Raw genomic sequence first — 16072 nt, forward strand, 5'->3', positions numbered from 1 at the left:
CAATTATTCTTTAACATAGTCAAGATAGGTTACCTGACTGCTGCCTCTAGTCTTCATCTTAGGACAGGACCTGATGTTGTGGCCTTCATCCCCACATCTGCTACATCTTATCTTTATATTAAACCTTCTCAGCTTATGAGCTTGACTTGGAGGTCTTGGGGGCTCATTTGGAGCTCTGATCCTAGCCTTCTTAGGCCTTCCAGGTTGCTTGTGAAACCTTGGTGGCATCAATGGGGTCTCCCCAGTCTTCACCCACAAGTCATGGCTTGTCATAGGCTCAATCATTGGCTTGTAGGTTCTCTCATAATTCTCCTTCTTATAACAGTCAGTGACAAAGTCTTCAGGCTCACCATGAAAGTTACTAATGGCAGCACATGCATGTACACATGGCAGGCCACTAAGATCCCATACCCTGCAACTGCATGTTTTTTTGTCCAAGTCCACTCTGTGTGACTTCTGGTTGTGGTCCATCACTTGGTATTTTTTCTCCCCTGCCAATTTAGGAATGCACCAGAATGCCTCTTTCTTGTAATCCTCAATGATTTTATGGATTCTTGGTCCTACAGAATGCCTCCACCTATCAACTTGTGCTCTCCTACCTGCTGTCAACAACATCAGATATAGCCTAATTCTCTCTAACATAGTCAGAATAGGCTTGTCTCTTGCCTCTAGTATAGCCTTGTTAAAGGCTTCGCAGTTGTTATTGTGGAGCTTGTCACACTTGATATTTGTGCTGAAATGGGACTTAGCCCAATGTTTTGCAGGTCTATCGCAGAGCCACTTGAATGCTGCATCATCCATATCAAGCATCTTTTTCATCTCAGCATCAAACCATTGCAGTGTGGTTGCCCTTGCTATATTCTCCATCTGATGCTTCAAGGCTAACCCCTTGTGTTGAGTATTAAAGTTAGCATAGAGATGTTTCAGACAGTGTCTATGCTCTGCATGTGGGAACAACTCACCAACTGCATCTATCAACCCCTTCTGCTTATCTGTCATAAAGATATATGCATGAGAGTTCTCAATACACAAGTCCACTGCTAACAACTCTAAAAACCATCTCCAAGTGGAATAATTTTCAACCTCGACCACGGCATAAGCAATGGGGAACATGCCATTATTGGCATCAACCCCAACAGCAGACAAGATCTGACCAGGGTGTGGACCCTTGATATGACAACCATCAAGACCTATGAATGGTCTACATCCATCAAGGAACCCTTGCTTAAGTGCTCCTAGACATATGTAAATCCTTTCAAATCTTGGACTCTCACCTTCTAGCTCTGATTTAATAACAACTGTGGTCCCCACATTTTGCTTCCTCAACTCTGCAGCATAATCCCACAAGTTTGCATATTGTTCAGTATAGGTGCCCTCTAGAATTTTTGCTGCTTTCTCTTTAGCTCTATATACCTGTGAATCACTAACATTAACCTTACATTCAACCCTCACTTGCTCTTTGAAGCCTTGCAAATTCCAATTGGGATTGCAGCTAAGTTGATAAGCATACTTAGTTGCCAACCAATTGCAACTAACAGCCCTATTTTTTGTAGACTTGCTGCATTTGTGCTCCACTTTTAAAGTTTTCACAATCAGATCAACACTCCCATTAATAGCTGATGCAAACACCACAAAGGGACACTTCTTATGGACACATATGGCTCTCACAGCATCTGGGTCATTCTTGTAAAATTTTAACTCTCTCTCAGTCTGAATAGAATATTGTCTTACTGCAGCCCTAAATATAGCTGCAGTAGCATATCTTTGCCCCAAACAGAACTGCACATTCTTCATATCAACTTCAGGTCTAAAGACTACACATTTAGATATATCAAACTTTGGGAGTTTGCCCCTGGATCTGCTGTCAACATCATCACATTCAGAAGAAGACCCTTCATAGTTGCCAATCCCATCAGAATGAGTACTATCTGAAACTTGCTCATCCTCTTCCAAATCAGGTCTGTCAGGTGCAGTGTGATCCACATAACTCTCATACAGTGTCTCATCCTCTTTCAAAATATTCAGCTCTGAGCCACTATCCATATAATCACTATCATACCAATCTGAATCACTTGCATCATCCTCATCCACCCCAGGCTCACCAGTATCCTCATCTACCCCAGGCTCACCAGTATCCTCATCCACCACAGGCTCACCAGTATCCTCATCCACCCCAGGCTCACCAGTATCCTCATCCACCACAGGCTCACCAATATCCTCATCCTCACCAGGCCCATCAGTATCTTCATCCTCACCAGGCCCATCAGTATCTTCATCCTCACCAGGCCCATCAGTATCTTCATCCTCACCAGGCCCATCACCATGATTATCTTCTATATCTGCACCTTCAACATCCACAATGGCAATTACATCTGTCAATAACTCATCTAGTGTCACACTTTGTATCCTTTCATTTCCTGTCAAATATAGGCTAATCTCCCTACGGTTACCAGATGGTATTGCCTCAATTAAATCCAATATCATTTTGTCAGTTTTAATCTCAACCATGGAATTCTCAGCCCTAATGTAGAAACCAACATCGGTATGGCCTAACAGTTTGGCCATGCCATTTAGCTCCAACAATGACACAAAATCCACACAACAGTGGTCAAACCAACTTACACTGCCACCAACATAGCTCAGGTTGCCATCAATACACACTAGTTTACCCCCATGAAAGACTTTAAATGTTACCTCTTCTGGACCAACTACAAATAACACAAAAAGACAAAACCTCATTACTGTAAGTAACTACCTTCATAAATCCACACAAATAAATTTCACAAACCAAGTACCACTTCATTCAACAACACAATCCAAGTTAACACATTTTTGAATTCTAACAAATATGACAAATTATGATATAATAGGTCGATGTTGTTTTCAAAATATTAAACTGCAAAAGACATATTAAAGTGAAATTTGTCCAATTAAAAACATGTTTTTTGGGTTATTAATCAATTTCAAAATTAATTTCAACCTAACAGTCAATGACAAAAGGAAAACAGTATCGCCCTAAAAGACAAGAGCACATGTGACCACCGACAAAAAAAGACTAAAGGAACCCTAACACAGCCTCAATAATGGAGATGAGCAATAAAAAAACCCAAAAGTTTGGGACCATTATCATCGATACAAACAAAGTGTAACCCTAAAGTAAAACCATATATGCCCACTTACTTTCCATCGGTCCAGCAGATCCGTATTCCCTGAGCACCGTCATGTTCCACCCAAGAATACTGTGAAACACCCTTTTCCTTCCAGTAGAATCGAAGCTTCTACAGAGATTTACCTTTCCTTTTCGATCTGCACAAACCCCTTTCTTCCTTTTCGATCTGCACAAACCCCTTTCTTCCCCTTTCTTCCTTTTCGATCTGCACAAACCCTTTTGCTTTTGATTTGCACAAACCCTTTCGATTTCTGTATTTTCTTTATTTTCTCTGTTTACAACTTAACCCCAATTAGGAGGGAAATGGGTTCAATTACAGTTGGGGGTCCCACTAAATGCTGATGTGGAGCCGAGTTGGCAACATGTCAGGGTGATTCAGGTTTGCGTCGAGTAAAAGACCTAATTACCCCTTCCACGTAAGCGCCACGTAGGATTTTTGACGGACGAATAAACGGACTTGACGGAATATGGTTTTTTGTAAAATTCGGGGGGCAAAGTGGGAGAAATAAAGTTTCAGGGGGCAAATTGAAAGTCGAAGTTACTTTCAGGGGGCATTGGCGCAAATAAGCCTATAAACTATAAAGCTTGCAAATGCAATGCAGGGCCAATATTCTGGCAAGCATAAATTAAAAAACTTTCAAGAAAAGGAAACATAATGAATGATATACAACCTCAGCACTAATTAATGACCAGATCTAAACCAGCTTGATTCTTAATGAAATAAAAAATAACATTCATATTTTGGCCACAAAAAAAAAATAACATTCACATCTCAGATCTCTTCCATAATAGGGACAAGGAACACCAAAAAGCTGTCAGCCTGTTAACTTGTAATACAATATGAGACATAATGTTAATTTAAAGCAATATTTATATAGTCAACGTTAAGGGAGACCAAATTGCAAACCCAGCAGCTGCTATGCATTAAGAAAAAAAAAAAAAAGATAAAGTTTCATCTTTGTTTCCCAAACTAGAAAACACATATGAGCACATTCATCAATTATGGGTGCAATTCATGCACCTTAATTTCCTCCACCCTCTCTTTTTTCCTTTCTTCCTTCTCATCTTCCATCCAACCTTCTCTTCATTCTCAGTCTTTTAACTGTTCATTTCAATTTAGTCACAATGATAACCATTTTGTATAATTGTTGATCAGTCAGTAAAATTATATAAGGGCATTATGGGAATACATAACTCGGTGAAACCTGTGACCGTAGCCTGATTTTTTAGTAGTAAAGATGTGCAAAATTGTGTCCTAAAAGGAATAGCTTATGGTGACATATCTCTTCATTCCTGGTAATAAAATGAAATGACTGTAAGTGGGCAAATATCACACTCAAATTTAGTTCTTTTGATAACGTAAAGGGTTAAAAATCACTCTTTTTTATTCCTGTAAGTCGATAAAAGAACACGATAGCTCGGCTAAAATACATCACAACGAATTACTAGCCAAAATACATAAAGCAGAAAGTAAAATATCCTATAGGAAAAAATGCACTAGAAGCATAAATATGTATCTATTATTTGGATTATTATACAAGAATGTGGGCTGGGAAGTCTTGATTGTGAGTTCTGTGATCATGAGCTTCATAAGGTACTAGCAAGAGCCCATACCTTCCCAAACTCAATGCAGTAAGTCTCATGCTAATCTGTTGTCTGCATGCATTGGACATTGGTGGAATTTCTATTGCTATGCTGTTATCTTCCACTCATGATTGTTGTCGCTGTTCGTTCTTCCAGGAATTTTTTGCAGCTTCGGAAGATGTCTCACCAGATTCGCCATTACCATCCTTTGGCTTCGAGAAGAAAGGATCCCATACATGAGGTCCCACCTCACGTTGTCCCTCCTCCAACAAAGCATACTTCCAACTGTTCTCCTCAATGAAGTTCTCATCTGTAAGACCTTCAATGATGTCCCACCTTGCCTTTGTAACTTTTTCTATAATTGCTTGTACAGAAACATCAAAGGCATCTTTAAGAGTCTCCAACTTAGAGCGGGGATCAGCATATACCAGCCTCGGGATAAGGCTTATAACCTCCTCCCTCATGATTTTCACCTTCTCAGGAGGAATTTGACTAAGCCTTTCCTCTATGCTAACATTCCTCTTACGAATATCATCCTCTGGGATGAACACTGAATAACTTGTATAATCTTTTGGTAGATGCCAAGTATATTGTGTGTATGCTGACCCAGGATGAAAGAAGACAGGTATGCAACCAGCCAACATTGAATCAAAAGCAGACCTCCGGGTGTATGAATCACCCTGTGGTTGCAGGCAGAAAACGGAGCTCTGGAACATTTGCATTATACTGCTTGGAGAATGACACTTGCTTTCCCCAAAATCACATTCCAACAGCTTACCGACCTTTGAATTCTTGCATTGATCAATGATCTGCCCCCTAATCGACTTGGCATTGCCAGGACGTGGGGCACCAGCAAAAGAGAAAAGCCATTTACGCTCTAATTTTCTCATGCGGTCCTGCCAATTGAACACATCAGCATCTTTTGCTGGATGGAAGTATGTGGGATATGGAATACCAAAATCATTAGCATTCCATGGGCTTGATTCGACCACAAGCATGGACATGTTCTTAGCAGCTGGCAAAAAGAGAAGCTTGTTACCCCAATCCCTTTCGTCATCTGTCAGTCTCCTGAAATCCCATGTTATCCTTCCTGCAACAAGAAAATGGTCTTTGCCACCCATTATGCCCCACTCTGGCCTCTTCATAAGCCAATCAACCAGATCAAGCGAAGCTGCATCCCTCCTTGATGTATTGAATCCCCAAAGGTACCGAGCAATATCAAACCCAGCATAAAAGGGAACAAAAATTGCTGCAGCAATAGACGAATCTTGTGTCAAGCACTCGTATTGCTTCATCCGATTGCTAAATATGACATCCACCACAAACTGATTTGTGGCATACCAACCCGTACTCGAGAACACCCCCTCAATATTCTCAAGTGGAGGACCAAGCCCATCATTAGTTGTGAACTTGCACATATTTGTCCAACGGCTTAAACTCTTACACTCCTTTAGCATATCCTCATTAAACCTTGACGGAAGGTCATGCACATAAATATATCTCCCACCACACGGATCACTCTTGTTTTCGACAGTTCTCAATGCTCTCATAAACGGGTAATTCTCAGTTTTACGACTCTGGGTGCTTTCCGAAGGGGTGTCCATTCGATCAGCACCACCAGTTACAAGGGTAGGGGTTGATTCAGTGCTTAAGTTGCCCATCTGAAGAGGACCGGTTACAGGGGTAGGCTTCGATTCAGTGTTTACTGGTGGGGGCTTTGATTCAGTGTTTAGGATGTCTACCTTACGAGCATCAGTTACACGTGTAGGCTTCGGTTCAAGGTAAACAGGACCGGCTTGTAATTCGACAGATTGCTCTACTGTACTACCTCCAAGCACAACAAAATGGAAGTACAACAATAGCATCCAGAAGAACACCGACAACGATGCCAAGAAGCAAAGCCGGGTATTATGATGCTTTCCCGTCCCTTTCTCCATTTGCTCCGACAGTTCAATCGTTGGCGAGCGGCGTCTCATCAGATTCCAAATCCAATCGACCAATCAATTCATCAAACACACATTCTAAGAACCAGAACTGAAACCCCAAATCACAAACCACACCCCACTCAATCAATTACCAAATTCACACCAAACCCAAATCCCAATACTCACACCAACAAGACTAGACCAGAGCAAAACCCTAACCCAATGTCCTTAACACACTAATTCTGAGCTTAAATTCAGCTCCCAAATGCAAAACAGAGATGATTTCTAGAGCTTCTACTGAACTGAAACAGATATTTTAGGTAACGGATATACCGGAAATAACTAAAATTGACCAAATCTAGAGGCAAAAAAAAAAGATTCGGGTGCAGCAAGGGCAAGAATCACGAGGAATAACCACGTTTGTTCGATCTGTTTCAGGTTGTTTAATTTGGAGCTAACAGAAACAAAATCAACAAACTTTAAACCTGAAAAAGGGAGAATCTGGAAGAAATCGAAGAAATGAACGCCAGCAGAGTAAATTGAGGAGAAAGAGACTTACATACATTTTGATTTTCCGAGAAAGAGAAAATTTAGCTTAATTTTGGGCTGAGACTGAGAAAAAGCAGAGAAAATGAAGTGGGAGAAAATGAGAGTAAACAACACTAAGCGAGCGAAGGTGGAGGGATATTAAAAGGTGGCGCACGTTAGCAACGTGTGCCGGGAGTTGTCTCGTGTCGGTGACCGCTTGGATTTCGCCACGTGGAGTGGTGGGGAGGACGTGTCCGGTTCACCCCTGAAATTACGTTGCATGAAAGTTGAAAATCCCACTTTTTTTCTCACCCAAAAACAAAAAATTCCAACTCATTTTTTTCTGGTAAAGAAGAAATCCAACTCATTTTGGTGGAGAAAATGAAATAGTAAGGGTACACGTGGAGAGCACTCAGTGGGTGAGAGGTGGGGCCAGGCGGGGTCGAATTGTGCTTTTTAAACCAAAAAAAACCAAGGTGGCTAAATCACAAATAACAGTAGGGCCAATATTTTCCAATTTAGGCACATCATAAATTCATAATTGCAATAGCCGACTTATGTTATTAGCAAAAAAATTTTGAACAAATCTAATTTATCTTATAAAGGAACTAAACAAAAGTGTGCATTCATGAGCATTATCAGCCGTCTCATTTGGTTGAATATAGTTCTATCAAGGAAAATGACATTGACCACGTCTATGTACCCTTTCTCTCTTCTTTTTTTTTTTTTTTTTGGTTGAATATAGAATTATAGATCTTAGTTATTGAACTTCATTTAAATAGAATCCAAAAAATTAATTAATATTTTTTATTAAAATGAGAGAAAGTCCAATCTTCTCAATTAAAAAAAAAAAAACTATTTTTAAATAAACCATTGTTTTATTATTCCTAGACTTTAAATGGTGAGAGAGACATGATAGAGACATGGCAAAACTATTGTTCAGATGCAAAGTTTTTTTTATAATTAAAATTTATTTTAACTTAAGTGGTAAAAGTAGGTGGATTAATGTGTTAGAAACTTAGAATTATGATATTTTGAGTTTGATTTCCTTTGAAACAAAAAAAAAAATAATGAGGAAGGATGTCATATACATCATCACTCTTTGTCCCCACACCACACTGTACTGCCCAATCAAAATGCGCCAAATCAAACAAAAGGTTCAAAATGCGCCAAATTCACTGGAAAATAATTTATTTATTGTCTTCTTTATAATAATGATTTTTAGATGTTCTATGATGTATAGTCTAGACATGTATAATGTAATATTTTCTCACTAAACTGTGAATTTAGATCATATATTTAATTAAAATGAACTTAAATCAATAATTCAAATCCACCCCACATAAAGCCAAGGTCCAATTGTCACCGATTAATTACCTTGTAGGTATGCAGCTATGCACAATCGTTGGAAGCAGTGAACCGACGTTTTCCAATTTTAAGAATTTAGAATTCAAAAGACTCCCCTAGTCCTCTGCTTCGGTGCTTTACTTTGTTTGCCACTACCTAATTAATCTTTTTTTTCCTATGTAAAGCAAGAAAATTATGAAGCTTACAATGTGCCTTTAATCATCATCATAACTTTTAATTATTATTAAGGATTAGTTTAATTTGTTTGGTCATTACCCTCATGCTGCTAGTGAGTAGTGATGCTGATTGATCAGCTAGTCATACTTGTGAACATTTTTATATTTTTAATCTAATATTTTGGTAGTGTTGCTAATTCTATTGGGTAGGATTACCCTATAGAGTTTATATTTTAGGTCTTAATTTGAGACTTCAAATTTAAAGTCTAATAAATATGATTATGAATTTGTCAAAATACAATGGGCTAACTACGTATGATTAACCATAACGAAGAATAAAGTTTAACCAAACAAAAAATAAAGTGAGAAATTAATGAGAGGTAGAATCTCCTTTAATCAACTCATTACCCGGAAGCATGATGATCCATCTCTTTTACAAACAACATATAAGATACATATATCCTTACATAAATTGCTATAAGGCCACTATGTTTCCTCCAAACAGAGCACTAAGGACTGGTCGAATACATTGAGTGGTGACTGGTGACAACATCTTTTTCTCACCATCAACAAGACAAAAGACTACTGAGTGGGGTGACGACATATGCCTCATCAAATAAAATAAAGGGTCTTTTTCAATTTTGATAGATGAATTTTGAGCATTGTTTCAATTAGGTATTTAAATTATTATTTATCTTAATTTTATATCTTAATTTTTATTTTGTCTCAATTTAGTATATAATATGACTTTTATCAAATAAGGCATCAAAATTAGGGGCATTTTAGTCAACATAGAATCATGAATAAACTAAATTGACCCTGGGAATAAGACATGTGCAACATATATGACCAAATTGTTAGTATTTTTTTTAAAAAGTCACATTATATACCCATTTGAGACAAAATAAAAGTTTAAGTAAGAAATTAGGATAAATAATAGTTTAAGTATTTAATTAGGATATGTCCAAAGCTCAGGTATCAAAAGTAAAAAAAACCCTAAAATAAAATAATTATCCTTTGTCCCTTTTTTTGGGTCAAGCTCCTTTGTCCTTTTTATGTATATACATAAAATAAAATAATTCTCCTTTGTCCTTTTATGTATATATATATGTGCATTATTGATTCAAGCAGCTTATCTAGCCTACAATTACATCCCAGCAAGTAAGGAAGCTTATTTATCAACTTTGTTCTGGGGGTTGGGCAGCATAAATTTAATTTGCAGACCAAGAGGCCCAAGAGAGTGGGCAACCACTAACCCCTTCTTTCTATGACCACACATTACAAAAGTCATCATCTTTGTAGGATACTATTTGTTTGTATACTGACTGTTCTATAAGATCCCAAGTGAGAGGGAGAGCACAACTTTTGTTTTTTCCTCTCTTCAAGAGCTTAGATATGATATTTGCCATATGTTCATATTTGATTTTGCAGTGAAATAATAAGAGTAATGCTATATGTATCACGTTACTAACTATATTGTTAAAATGTTAATCACATCTCTCACCAAGATGAGATCTACTTATATAGGTTATAAAAGAATATATTTTCATACACAAATGAATAAATGAATTACTTTATCAGGACAATTAAGCTTATAGTAGACTAACCAATGTGCATGAAATAACACTTTCATGGAAACAACAAAGAAAGCAACAAGAAGAATGGGATAAACACAAATAAAAAGATGGAACAAGAGCCTAGCTTAGAAGCAGATACTGGGGATTCTTCTTTCTTCCTCTTCTTGTTTCTTGTTCTTAAAGACTTACCCAACTTCACATCTCCAAAGAACAAGTGAACTCCTGGATCTCTCATTTTCACACAACTCCCATGCAAAAAGGAATTGTTGGCCCCCTGGACATTGTTGTTTATGTAAATGTTGATGCAGCAACAACCATGAGAGTGGGACTCACCTTTGGTGTTTGGATGTATGAAAAATGCTGCCCCAGTGTTCTTTCCTTCTAAGTTGATGTGTTCAAAGGAGCCATGGCCGACCTTTGGGTCCATAATGTGTTGGATGGGTCTTGTAGACTAGGAGTAGATTGAGATTTGCTATTTCTTTTCTCCTTATTGAAGTACTCTGAATCAAGTTTTTCACAGATGATGGTAGTTCCAATTCATGCTTCTTGCTTCCTTACTTGCAATATGAGTTTGGTATATAGACTTTGCAAGGAAAGCCAATATTCTTGTTAAACCACTTTATGCCAAACTAAAATTTTTAAGAAAGAATTTGCATTGCTTCCACCTATAACTCATATTCTTAACAACTGCCTAAACCATGAATTGTCTTATAACCCATTAATAATATAGATGAAAATTAGAATTGTTCAAGAAACAAGCGATCCCTATTCTCAATACCAATACATCCCAGACAGATTTCTTTTGTTCCATCAACTAATTTTAGTCTTGAATCCCAATGGGGAGGGGAGATTGATTAATATTTTTATATATTCTTCTAATTTCTGTGTATTAAACTACTACAGTATCATATTTTTTGTTACTTTATGACTTTTTTCCCTACACTCGATCTCAAACATGATAATGAGTAATGAACCACAACATCACAAGTTCGGTTAATCTCACAATATCGCCAGTACAGAAGTAATTTAGCCACTCCTCACACAAAATTTAGAGTTGCTTGTACTGATGAAAATAGATTTCATTCTATTGGGGAGGAAAACATTTCTTCACTTCCTTTCTCCAGCATACAGAAATATCTTGATTCATCAAAGGGTATATTTAAAGCCAACACAAAAAAGATACAATGAATTCCCTTCATAACTCAGGGCTTATGAACAAGCAAAAAAAAGAAAGAAAAGAATTTCTCAAATATCTTGAAATTACAAATGATCGCAATTTGGTCAAATGTTACAGATATGAAACCATGAAAGAATTAACTCTCCATATCTTTTATTGTTTCCTACTATTTCTCAACAGAAGCAAGCAACCCTCTGAAAACCTGTCATTACCAAGGATAAATAATTAGAAACTCATAAAAAACCCATGGAAATTATGATCACAATGGGCACAAAGCCGCACAATTTTGATATAAAATGGCCAGAAGTAATCATAGACAGAGATTATTAATATATCATTCTAAAATACCATGAGTGAATGAAACAGAAGTCTTGCACCCCAAACCTGATTCAAAGTTTCCAAGTGGGTTGCACGTCTGGACTAAAAGCAGTTGGGAATTACAGAGCCTGAGAAACTCATGGCCAAGCATCTGGCGACACTCTTTCACTGATTGTAGAACCGAACTGTGGGCCACCCTTACGATACTGGATAAGGAACTCACTAGGGTAACCCTTCACCTTATGGGGCACAATTCCAAGATCATTGAAAGTCAAAGCTACAAAGCGCACCACAAAATTGAGAAAAATGAGAACATTAACCAACCGTAAACAAGCAAATGATGACAAAAGCATGGGAAGAAGAAATTACAAGCCTGATCCTAAAAATTACTGAACTTACAATTTTCTGAGACGACTGTATCTGTAGCTTGGGCAAGGAGTTGATCTAGGTTGAAGATTTCAGGATTCGGTAATGGAAATGGAACTTTTTTAAGCAATATCTCCCGTGGCATTGCGATTGCCTGGAACATTCAAAGCCATAAGCAGTTGAGGTTCAAGTCAACATTATTAATAAAAGAAAAATGCATACTTAGGTATGCATCTTGGACTGGGAGACAGGGCACTTACATGGTTATAAAGATATACACCAATACAGGCTTCCCACAAGACTAGTTTGTGGCATGAAATTGATAAAAAAAAAAAATAAAAAAAAAAACACACACACCAAGACACCTGCATATCCTAGTTATCCCGGGTTTCGCAGTTAAGGAATCCTACGACATATGCATAATTATGGCTGTGATGATGGCAACCCCTCATTTGTCATTGGAAAGCAAAAACAAATTTATGCACTGCAACTCTCATAGTTGGGCATAACATCTTTGAGTTAGTATAATATTGTTTTTAAGTTATTATCTTTGACCTACCTAGCAAAATAATTTGCATACAGTTTTATAGATAATGGGCTTTACTTGGCCAAGTGATGATGAATTGGCAACATTTAAACCATCGGAATTACTATTGGTAAAAAAAATCTTTTCTATCTTCTTTTACTGCGCCGGGTGGGGGTGGGCTTAGCTTACTTGTTCACACACTTGCATCATCAAGAGCCATACATATTTACCTTTGCAATTGGGAGAGGAACCTTCACGTAGCGAGGCCATTCGCGGATCGTTTCAAACATAAGCTCTGCCTGCATTACTCTGGGGGATCAGCAAGAGTAAATCCACGATAATGCAACAACTTCAGAGAAACAGATGAGAAATTACCAATTCATGCACTGTAAAGATATCAGGCCCACCAAGTTCGTAAACTTGTCCCATGCTGCTGCCATCATCTTTCAAGGCTCCCACGATTGCAGCAGCAACATCAACAACATATACAGGTTGGATTCTTGCCAGAAAAAATATTAAAATGAAGTTTCATAAAAGGGCATACAAGTGCATGATCAACATTGTTAAATTATTGAATTTGAAAAATTAAAATTAACTGACTTTCAATTGAGAGATTGGAGACATACTTGGTAGACCCATCCCCAACAAGAGGAAGAAAGCTGTATTTTTTTGCAAAGTGTGCCCACCGATTCAAAATCCGATCCTCTGTACCAATCATTACAGCAGGTCTCATAATTGTGGCCTATTGAACAAAGAAAATGTTAGCAGCTATACTCCTGAAATAAACGCAGATCCAGGGAAACAAAGATAATAAATCTACCTCTGGTAATTCACTTAAAACAGCTTCCTCTGCAGCAGCTTTAGCCCTTAGAAATCTGGATGGTGATGAGGGAGATACCCCTAAACAAGAAACTTGAATAAATCTCATGATACCACCGTGTTCCTTGGAAATCTGCACAAACATATAAAAATAAAATAAAATAAGAGACCAATAGCTGCATTACTAATACTGCCAAATGAAAGAGGGAGAGGAGGATACAAACTCAGCTAATGAAAAGGCATGATAACAAACACAAGGATAATTACAAGAAGAAATACAGGTCATACCTGTAAATAGATGACAAAGCACTATTCAGAAGGAATGTATAATGTAGAATGAAGTGTTTTCTTTAATAATGTACAAAGTACATTTACTATAAATAAACCTCTTCACAACCACCTTCACACATATTAAATCTGTTATATAGTTCCTAGCTAATGATGGGTGTAACACTTGTTGACAATAAAAGGTCACATCATACTCCCAAATTCATATATGAGTAAATAATAGCTTTTCTTTTCTTCAACTATAATTTTAGTGCTATGTTTGCAACCTGCCAGCTCACATCCATCTATATATCCAGTCTACTAAAGAAAATTCTCTAACTGACTGCTTACTAATCGGATATTGAGCAGAAATCAGATCCCATAAGACAGTTCTGGATATCTTGAAAGAATACTTCAATTACGGGCTTTACAGCTGCATCTCAGACTGCAACTTGGGTGTAGAATAATACTATACAGTACAAAATATTGAAACTGTGGCAAAATAGTCTTGTGAATATATACACTTTTATTATTCTCATTTTTGTTAAGGAGAATGCTTTGTGAAACAAATTTTTAAGAGAAATAGATGGAACTAAGATCAGAAGCAAATGACAATAATGTAATGAATGTCATGAATGTCAATGTAGGATACCAACCGTCGCAAGCTGTTCGGCCATGGAATGATTCACTTCCATAAAGCTAAAGTTTCTTGTCTCATACTCCCTCCCTGCCAAGCTACAAAGTGTGATTTCCTTCATTGAATTCAAGATTTTAATATCTTTAACATGTAAAATTACAAGTGAAGAATGTATACCAATGAGATTGATAACCACATTAGCTTTTGCCAATACTGCCTTGATTGAATTTTCATCTCTCGGATTGTATTTCATTGGTACTATCTGAGTAAGTGAATTGTGAGAAGATCAGTAACATAACAGATTGAAGCATGGATAAAAGATACATTGCCCCAGTCAAGAAAATATATTTTACTATATGAAACAACATAGACTACTCTACCTGTCCCAGATCTCCCATCAACTTGAGATGACGATGGGAATCTTCAGAACCGCGGAAGGGAACTAACACCTGACTTCCCATTTTGGCTGAAAGAATTTTATATAATCAGAACAAGCATGCACTGAAAACGCTAAAAACACACTTTCATGGAAAACAGATGAAAAACACACTTTCGTGCATAAAGTTCAGTCCAGAAACCTCCTACTAGAAAGGTTCTTAATCAAAACCAATGTAATCTACAAATTATGCATGCATGTAAATTCAATGGAATGCCAATTACAAGCATTTATATACATTTAACTCACCAAGTTGTTGTACAAGATAACGACCAAGGAACCCAGTAGACCCAAAAACTGCAGCAACAATGCCACTGAAAAAAGAGAGATTATTCTAAAAATAATATAAACAACACAATTATAGGGAAATACAAAATTACAAGCCTAATCCCTTATCAGTCATAACTGACCATATTGACAAAGGAGAGATATACAACTATTGAACGGGTTTCAATATCTGCGGTTTGTGGGTTTTCTATTTCTATTTTTGTCATGTGGAAACAAAAAGCTTAACTCAACTGTATGGTTAAACCACTAATACCACATCATCTTCACCTGGCTCAATCATAAAAATATTTCCTCTCAAGATTTGAGCTGGTAGGTAGCTTCTTAGAAGTTGCATTCGAATGCTAAACATACCATCTATTTACTTACTAAGAAAAATGTAAGAAATCTATCCTCTCTTAATAGGCTCATTTCAGCTCATATATCATTACCTCAGGCCCCAAATATTCATACTGAGTAAATTCAAATTCGACTAAAAGTCTGAACTTTTCCTACATTTTCTCAGAAAACAAACAGACCAACAAAAAATGTAGAATTGGAGTGTGTGTTACCTAACAGATGATCTTCCACCAGTGCCCTTGCGTACAAGGTGCCCCACTCCCTTGGTGGCGAGCGTAGATCCGTACTTTGGACGATCAGCTCCATAATCTACAAAAATTGGACGAACTGGGACGTTACCAAACATAGAGAATTCCGAAGGCAAAACCCTAAAGAAATGAATAGGGAATGAGTTGGGTTACAGTGATAGGGAGCAGGGTAGATTGACTTGAGCGACGAGACTGAAGAGGAGGGCTTCAGGTATTGGTGCCCCACACGCTTCGTAATGGTCTGCATCGTGTGCTCAGCTGCTGCAGTTTCACAGAGAGAGAGAGAGAGCACTAAAACAAGGGCTGGGCGAAGAAGAAGATGGGGATGGTTCTGACTTCTGAGTTCCG

At 37.6% G+C, this 16072-nt stretch overlaps 2 protein-coding genes across 2 annotated transcripts; both read right to left on the reverse strand.

The window, feature by feature from the left end:
* Positions 1-4531: 4531 nt before the first annotated feature.
* Positions 4532-7305, reverse strand: MUR3 (Exostosin family protein). Its single transcript, XM_086255234.1, has one exon. It carries the CDS (start codon positions 6727-6729, stop codon positions 4879-4881), a length of 1851 nt encoding a protein of 616 aa, XP_086111360.1. The 5' UTR covers positions 6730-7305; the 3' UTR covers positions 4532-4878.
* Positions 7306-11432: 4127 nt separating this feature from the next.
* On the reverse strand, positions 11433-16035 carry LOC147275981 (NAD(P)-binding Rossmann-fold superfamily protein). Its single transcript, XM_086254019.1, has 13 exons — positions 15878-16035; positions 15689-15785; positions 15102-15166; positions 14797-14882; positions 14594-14678; positions 14436-14506; positions 13514-13645; positions 13320-13435; positions 13069-13192; positions 12924-12992; positions 12201-12321; positions 11868-12078; positions 11433-11685 (listed from the first exon to the last, which is right to left on the reverse strand). The coding sequence occupies exons 1-12, from the start codon at positions 15969-15971 to the stop codon at positions 11939-11941; spliced, it is 1200 nt and encodes a 399-aa protein (XP_086110145.1). The 5' UTR covers positions 15972-16035; the 3' UTR covers positions 11433-11685; positions 11868-11938.
* Positions 16036-16072: the final 37 nt, after the last annotated feature.

Source organism: Dryas octopetala, chromosome 8 (assembly GCF_963921425.1).
Source record: "Dryas octopetala chromosome 8, drDryOcto1.1, whole genome shotgun sequence".
Taxonomy (NCBI): Eukaryota; Viridiplantae; Streptophyta; class Magnoliopsida; order Rosales; family Rosaceae; genus Dryas; species Dryas octopetala.

Coding starts and splice junctions, on each gene's coding strand:
- MUR3 (XM_086255234.1), bottom strand. CDS start 6,729: ATGAGACGCCGCTCGCCAACGATTGAACTGTCGGAGCAAATGGAGAAA.
- LOC147275981 (XM_086254019.1), bottom strand. CDS start 15,971: ATGCAGACCATTACGAAGCGTGTGGGGCACCAATACCTGAAGCCCTCC. Junction 13,193..13,319: donor GTTGGGGATGGGTCTACCAA/GTATGTCTCCAA, acceptor TTTTCTGGCAAG/AATCCAACCTGTATATGTTG. Junction 12,993..13,068: donor TCTTTACAGTGCATGAATTG/GTAATTTCTCAT, acceptor AGAGTAATGCAG/GCAGAGCTTATGTTTGAAAC.